The 8,675-nt window shown below is 39.8% G+C and overlaps 1 protein-coding gene across 1 annotated transcript; it reads right to left on the bottom strand.

The window, feature by feature from the left end:
* Positions 1-360: 360 nt before the first annotated feature.
* Positions 361-951, bottom strand: LOC308074851 (cysteine dioxygenase type 1-like; the record flags this gene model as incomplete). Its single annotated transcript, XM_080414349.1, has 1 exon — positions 361-951. The coding sequence occupies one exon, from the start codon at positions 949-951 to the stop codon at positions 361-363; it is 591 nt and encodes a 196-aa protein (XP_080270475.1).
* Between the last annotated feature and the right edge of the window lie 7,724 nt (positions 952-8,675).

The raw sequence follows: 8,675 nt of genomic DNA, 5'->3' as shown, positions 1-8,675 counted from the left end.
TTTACCTCCCAATGCAGCACATTTTACACAGGTTATTATTAACAGGAAATAGGTGTAACTTAACCATGAAGTTAGGACTTAGCAGCGTGTGTGTGAGACAGAGAGAGAGAGAGAGAGAGAGAGAGAGAGAGAGAGAGAGAGAGAGAGAGAGAGAGAGAGAGAGAGAGTGAGAGTGAGTGAGAGTGAGAGTGAGATATTTGCGGTGATATTATAATGACGTGTCATTGTCAACCGGTCAGGATGTCCGGAGAGATTTATATTTTTTGGTCTTTGTCATAAAATATCGGTCAAAACCGGCAATTACCGGTCTAACGCGACCTCTGCTTCAAACGCTCCAAAACCTGTGCCAAGCTTGGGTCATCAGAGTCCAGAAATCAAAAGATTCTTACAACTTTCTCCATATTTGCTCCAGAAGGTCATCTTGACAGTCTTCTTGTATCCTGTCTCCTGGTCAAAGGTGTGGCATGTCTTGAAAGGGGGAGTGTACAGGTGCAAACTGGTAGCACACTTTGTATCGCTAACATTTTGCACCCGATGCAAGCCAATGGAGTCGTCAATGTAAGTCACACTGTTTTCCTTTAGGATACTCTCTGACGTCTGCATCATGACAGAATTACACTCGGGCAACTTAAAATGTGTCTCCTTCAGTTCGCCCTCCAGCATTTTCATGAAACAGCGGGAGTCTGGATGGTCATGGATACCACTGCGATGACCCTTTCCCCAGCACAGAATCATGAGATTGAACTTCTTATTCCCTTCATACACCAAGTTCCTTGTGTACCTGTACTGGTCAAAATTGGAATATCTGTTCCAATCCTTTGGCTTGCTCTCATATGATTCCATTATTTGCTTAACATCTGCCACATTTACATTGTCACTTTCAAAAATAGCATGCAACGTCTCGATCAGGTCATCCAGAGTTCCTGGCTTCATCACTTTGGTTTGCCCCATGACTGTGCCGTTCTGATATACTTTGTCCACCTCCTCTCCTTTCACCACATCTTCAGATGTGACTTCATCGGTGGTCCTATGCTTTAGGTCTTGTGCAGAAGGCAGGGGCTGGTCCAACATCTTCAGATCAGGGTGCTGGGGAAGGTTGTAGAGTTGACAAAGGTCACAGATGAGCTTCTTTAGCTGCTGCAAAAGCAGGTTATTGCCTCTGCTCACATCTTCCAAACGCTTCAAAACCTGTGCCAAGCTCGGGTCATCAGAGTCAACCAGCCATATTGCAGGCGTAGAGGGGTAGGATTCGGTTATGTTGCAGTGGATAGTCAACAGTTTGTCTCCGGTCACGCTGAACTGGCAGCTCAGCTTGTCAGGCTTCTGGTCAATAATCCTGAAGCGTTCATGATTTCGATCAAAAATAGTCTCCAAAAACTTAAATTCAGCATTTAGCACTGACTTCGACATCTTTAAATCATCTTAATCTCTACTTCTGTTCTTGCATAACTCAAAGACTAACTGAACGACTGACAGCTGTGTTGCTGTGATCTGCCTTTTAAATATCATATTACATCATGATGACATCAGAATCAGGTTTATTGTCACATCACAGGTTTACAAAGTAAAACAGTGGGCAAATTTTCTTTCGTACATCGTTCCCATCACATCTAGTCATGACACGTGCAACCTATATTCAAGCAGCTCAACAATGTGATGTCATATTGTCGTCAAAGTTTGGTCAGATTTGTTCGAAATGTCCGGCATCTTGTTTTCGTCCACCCTAGACTTAAATTAAATTGATTTAGTGAAGTGAAAATTAATCGCGAGTTGGCTCGTAACGTCAGTGTTGCAATAGAATTGTCATCTAAATTGTTATCTGTGCTTTGTAGTATAACTTTGTTATCTTTTTCATAATTTTTCATTCTAGACAGGAACATTTCTTATAATTATTGTTATTGTTACAGGTAAAGTAGTACACGGATTCACTGGGTCATCAAATTATAAATGTAAATTATAATTGATTATTACTACTAAAATATTATATTATAAGAGAGTACTTTAGCACCTAATATTAGAAAGCTTACAAACTATTCCAAACCTTTATTTCTACAAGCTTACAACACCAACACATTAACCCATTTATAGGCTACTGGGTTGTGGGACATGTGTGCTCCAAGGCCCTTATTTATCAAATATTTCCAAGTGAAATACAAGCAATTAAAATCAAGCCATTTACAATATATATTATATATATATTTACAATGTTATAAGTTAAAATCTTAACTCATTGAGTGCCAGAATTAATGTATTAATTAAGTCAGCCCTTCATTCTTTAGTTATTGGCTGTTGAATATAGATTGTTCACGCCAAAAACACAGAAAAAAAACAAGAAAGCAGAGAAAAAGTATATTTTTAACATTTGATTGGACGGGGCTGGGTTGGTTGTGATCACATTATTTCTGGATCTACTCTTCTCCAGAAGTCATAGGATCACTCATAGTTTGGGGAACAGCGCCATCTAGCGTAAACACGGTTTGGACGGGTTACACGTCAATGGCACTGAATTAGTTAATCATTCACCCATATAAACAAGTGCTAACAGTCATGCAGGTCTATACTGGCTCTGTTAAGACATACGAGAAAGGATTACATGCGGAAAGGATTTAGCTGGAATATTTTCAGGAAAATACCTTCTTCAGTGAGGTCTCTCAACGTGAGTAGCCTACAGTCCCACAGTAGGCTACTACGTCCTTCTGAGGATATAGGCTATGCAACATCGGTTAAGGATATAACCGATATAAGCGAAGGAGCTCTTCTTCATGTGGTATCTGATGACTGAAGGCTACAAGAAATATGAAATTATGATTTAAGTACATTGGTTTACTACTAAATTGCAGGCCGGGTAAATACTAAAGAAAATCACACGCCTGATATATCAATGACTAGGTGTGACACTGTTTTACACTTTCTATGGTAAGACAATAAAAGACAGATAGAATCAATTTAAATGTATGGAAATAGCCTTTTGTGTGAACAGACGTCCCAGTGGGAAACCTCTTTGAAGCAGGGGCCACTGGTGGCAACTATCGGCTCTGGAATGCAAGGCAGATGAAGTCTTTTGTCTGAGTTCCAGAGTCAATAGGCAGCTGCTGAACCATTTGACGTGAAGTACCTCACCTGTTTGAAGTATTTTAAACCTCTAGCTAATTGCTAGAGTTATACAGTACTAATAATTGAATCTAATGTGAAAACATAATGATATTCTGATATGAAACCTAGAACTTGTTGAATACACACACAGGATACATTGTACTAAGGATTTTCTACTCATACTGCTTAATAAAACTGGATTAAAGATTCACAGATTAAATAATCAACGAAGTTCACATACTGAATAGTAACCACCTAACTCTCTTTAAGTTCTTCTCATAGTAATTACATGCTGGCACACGGGAAAACTCTGAAGTGAGCTTATATTTTAATAAGACTTTATGAGTGTAACTTTGGGTTGCAATGATTTAATGAAATAACCTTTGGTCTTATTTTAATGTGTGTAATATATTGAATGTAGATAATTGATTGAAGCTATGTTTAATTAATGAAATGAAGGGACAAATGTACTAATCATAATACATGCTAAGGATTAAAAACAGTTGCATTTGCATTCAACACGCAACCGCTGCTACAGAGAGACAGGGTCTCTGTGATTGGCCGAGAATCATGTCACTAAGAGGCGGGGTTTTGGATCAACCCCGGATACAGTAACATGTGAGAACAGTATATATGCAGTAGCTTTGCTTAATTCATGGCGCAATACAACATTTGGAAATCGTGTATCTGTTCGCCATTTCTGACAATAAAACATTGTTTGGAAAACGACTCCCTCGGACTCTAAGCTTGTGAATTATTTCCACCAAAGAGAAACATTTCTGCTTCCGTCTTTTAAACGGGCTCAAGTTACGACATTTATTGGCGAGACAGCTAGGCCCTTTGCTGCTGGAACACGGGACATTTCTACAAAGTTTTCGTTGAAGGTATGTGTGAATTGTACCTTTAATGTTAAAACTTTGTCCGTGTTTATGGCGGTTAGTTAAAAAAAAACCTCGAGCCATTTTTTTTGTTCCGGCGGAAATGAATGTATTCTCTGGGTGGTTTTTAAGTTGCAAGCTCGCAGTCCTTCTGGAATCCGCTGTGTTTTCAGACGGCATTGGTGAGACGTGCACTTTAACACGCACTTAGAGTAACAAAGCGTTAAAGTGTGTGTTTCACCGTCTCCGTGTGCCACAGAAAAATGTTCGATCTCTTCACGGGAGTTCAAGCCGTGTCTGGGTTAAACTGCATTTCGAATAGTATAGATGGACTTTTGATTTGTCGTGGTACATTAAGCGTTTAATTTCTTTCTAGGGGTTCAAGCTAGACATTAATTACATGTAGGATTCGGATCAGAAAGTGTAAAAAGCACATCTGGTTCATGAGGACCCTTGTGATAAAATAGGCTCCTGTAACAATAGATCTCATTATTGGTGTCTGGCCTTGCTCGCCACGATATACATGAGCGCACCAGATAGTAACCCTAAAAAGAAACTATCTGGTTCGGTAAGAATTCTATTTGATGAGTAACGTCGGTGGCACTTAAATTGGATCCTTTTAGTTATGATGAAGTATACTGGTTCTGAGCCGCGGGGTGGATTTTGGCTTATAGTTGAGACCCATTTCATGTGATATGCATATGTTTCAAACGACTTGCTTTGTGATAGGGTCTCAAGTATGACTTTAAAATTCTACTTAGCTGCTTATATGTATTTTTGTGTAAATAGAAGCTGTGTTATATGATGTTTTTTTTCTCTTCTTCTTTTTCTTTTTGTAGAATTGGGGCTGTTTTCTGTCGAGGCCGTGGCGACACGGGACGGGACGCTGTTCCTTTGTTCGCGACGTGTTCTGGGCTGATATCAACAGGTCCATTCCTACTACCTAATTCAGGTTTGAGAAAGCTTCATACACAATTACACTGGTTCATGTAAAGACTGATTTGTTGTATTTGTCTAGTTCTAACTGCATACACATGTGTTAAGGTTAATTCTAGTACACGCTTATTTTTAAATACTGATTACTCCCCGTTCCAGACAGCTAATGACTGTTTCAGAACGGATTTTTCTGTCCTCTCTTCTATCAATTTTCTAAACCTGCTGTCGTTAAACTGCATGCGTCTCAGCTAATGCTGTTTCGTAGGCCTACATTGTTGTGTTAACCTTTTTTCCCAACTTTAACCTTTCTTCCCATCTAATGATTTTATTCCCAAGCTAACTTTTTCTTCCTATAACGATTTTTTTCCCAAAGCTAATTTTCTTCCCTTTAACGTTTTATTCTTTCCCACATAGTGTGTTCTGTTTTATATACTGTTCTGTGATAGTGGAAAGATAATTTCGGACCTTGTCCGTTTTGAGGGACAGCTTCCTTTGTATTCTGCTCATCCCTTCTTTGTTTAGTTAAAACGGTTGAGAGCCCGCTGGACGGATTCTTTATCTAACTTTTCGTTGTTTGGTGAGCTAGTATAACAGAGGTTTAACTTCATTCTATTGTTGTGGTTTCCTGGATTACTGTATCATAAAGTCCGGTCCGTGGATGCGTTAGAACGTCACAGACGCATTGACTCCATTTTTGAGTCGCTGATTGGCCTTTTGCTGTCACGTGACTGTGGCGTTGTACTGCATTGACGGACCGGGTGGCCATTGGTCCGTGGTTCTGTATTCCAGGAAGTAGGCTACAGCTTTGTAGTTCACAGGCGAACATATTTGTAGTTTCTTTTTTCTTTGCGTGTCTGCATGGCCGTTTGAAACCCTTGTGTTTCGTGAGTTTATTTTCTCTAGTGGATAGAGATATAAGTCTTTCTCTTTGCTTCTTTTTCATTCTTTCTTAAACCTAAGATCTTTTAACTGTTTTCTTTGTTTCTTACCTTGATGGTTTTTCCACGAATGCTGTTTGTGTTTATGGATTTAACCATTGAAGGCTTTCTGATAGAGTACTGATTGAATAGTTTGAATTATAAACGTAATGATTTTGTATGCCATTTTTCTACTTTCATAAATAGCACTGTATGATACGTTTGGTTGATTATTGTGCTATCTTGGCGGTAGTTTAAATTAGGCAATTGCTTTGATTTAAAAAAAAAAAAAAATAATTTTTTTTTTTAAATACTTTAGAATATTTTACATTCTTCTGCTGGATGATTGTGTGTGATTGGTTTTAGTACATTGGTTTGTTTGATTGACACATCTTGTATGTATGTGTGTCTGATAGTATACTTATTTCTTTCCTTTTTTTTGAAAAAGAAAGAAGGGGGGAGTGGAGTATTATTCTCAGACCTTTAAATTGTTGTAAAAAATCTTTTCTTAAAAAACTGTGTTGTGGGAGGGAAATAGAATCTGGGGGAGACTGCCTTGTACAAATACAGGTACAGCCTTAGAAACCCGGGTTGTTTTTCCTTTTTACTACACAGTAGAATAGCCAAATTGTTGCTAATGGATATGATTTAGACGTGTACCAGTTTAAATCAAGAGAAGGCTGAATATTTGGGGGGTGGGGTTGGAAATTCATTTCCCTTCCTTATTAAAATAGGGACACGTAAAATTCCTCTCATCTACTCTCCTGAATAAGTAGCTTTGAATAGTTTGGAGATTTTAATAGGAGTAAAACTGTAATGTCAGGTTCCTAGTTTATCAAGTACCACGAGTATATTGAATTGTTTCTGCTTTATATTTTGCATTTGTTATGGCTTTGTAGTTATTTGCGACATATAAACCACACACACATGTGAATATACTTGTTCATACAACTTTGCTTTTATTCAAATAAATTGCAGACACATATAAAATTGGTAAATGGTCTACACGTATTTGACGTGAGACTACACATTTCTGAAATATTTTTACTGTTCACCACTGCTGTACATAGATTTTTGGGAGCTGATATAGTCCTTTTTGGGGCTGGCAAAATTTGAAATCTGTGCTTGAACCTATCAAATTGCAAAGTATAGCTTGGTGACACGTATCCGCAGTGTTGCAATAATTTGGACTACTTGGAGACAAAATATATACAGAATTCTTAGGAAATTGGCATTTGAAGTACATCTTTGTAGTTTTGTAAAATCGTGACCTTGTAGTTCGGGGAAAATGGAAAGCTCTGGGATTTTGGCTGTTGTTTCAACAACTACCCCTGCAGGAATCGTACAACAGAATAATCCGTTATGTAAGAACATTGAAAAGATTTCTAAAAAATTTAACAAACGCTGGCCATCATTGCAGCTACTACAATTGAAACCATGGCCAATCACAGGTACCTTTGACATACAAATCATTAAAACAATGCAGATTCTTGTCAGTACATATAGGACCGATCAAAAAACAGGCAGGAAAGGAAAAAGGAGAAGTGAGAAAAGAGTGCATGAACAAGAAGTGTTGAGCTTGTTCCTTAAAGAAGGTCAGATACTTAGCCAGGCCCTCACAGAGATTCTCCAGTCGGAAATAGCTACTGCAATTGAATTGAATAATCAAGAAGGAGCTAAGGCTGTCCCATTTTCCCACCTGTTACCCCCTCCATATAGAGAAGAGACCCCCAGAACAGCCACATTTCCATCTTTTTCCCCTGTGCCAGCAGCCACATTTCCATCTTTTTCCCCTGTGCCAGCAGCCACAATTCCATCTTTTTCCCCTGTGCCAGTCTGCCCCGTGACCACTGAATCCATCACTGCCAGAACCCCAAACGTAGATCCCATCTTGCCTGTCCTGTATGTTGAGGCCAAGATACAGATGGAGTCAGATTCGAAAATAACATACAGAGACAGTGATGAAAAAGAGCCTCAAATCTCTGGGGAAAAGACCAAGAAGAAGAAACAGAAGAGGAAGAATTTGGATTATAGATCATGGAGGACCACGGATATGATAGACATTATAGCGAAACTCCCACACCTGCAAGATGGAGCTTTTCCATGGCTCTCAAAGTTTGAGGAAATTCTGGTGGGGACTCCATTAGCGATGGGAGACTTTAAAGAGCTGATCTTGACGATCAGTGGATGCCATGTTCTGGAAGATGTCCTGAGCAAAGCGGGACTGGACAGGTACAATTCAACCGGTCAGTATGACAGAGAACTTTTCTCAGCCCACAAGAGGGCTGTGTGGCGTGCCCTCAAAAACTTGTTTCCTAACTAACGCCCACCCGGACAGTATCATTATAGACCCCCTAAGCCCCACTGAAAACCCAAGAACTTACAAAACCAGAGCATACAACCAGTGGCGTGACATCACTGGGAAGGACGCAGACAAGTTCCAGTTGGAACAAGCCCTGGTGAGAGCATGGCTTGCCTCCTTCTATGCGGGAGAAAATGGAGTCAATTGTGGGGCTTGCCAAGCAGATGCTGAAATATTAAGGAAAATAAACAAAGTCAGACGAGCAACAGTACCTCCTGCACCCCGACAGCCCACAAACTTCACACCACGAAACTTCCAGTACGATACACAGCACACCAATTCCCAAGCCCCCGCTCCATATTCAACCCAGGCCCAGCAGGGTACGCAGTCCTGGGACGAAGGGATGCCCGGATTTGAAGAGACAGGCGGAAGGAGGCCTTACAATTACACAGGTTGCTTTTACTGTAAGTCAATGGATCATTTGGCTTGTCGCTGTCCCGAAAAGCCCACGCGGTTTTCCCGATCCTCAGCCCCTGACTCAGGAAGAAA

Source organism: Gymnoscopelus braueri (assembly GCF_963280865.1).
Source record: "Gymnoscopelus braueri genome assembly, chromosome: 19".
Taxonomy (NCBI): Eukaryota; Metazoa; Chordata; class Actinopteri; order Myctophiformes; family Myctophidae; genus Gymnoscopelus; species Gymnoscopelus braueri.
This window is presented reverse-complemented; position numbering and strand designations above follow the sequence as displayed.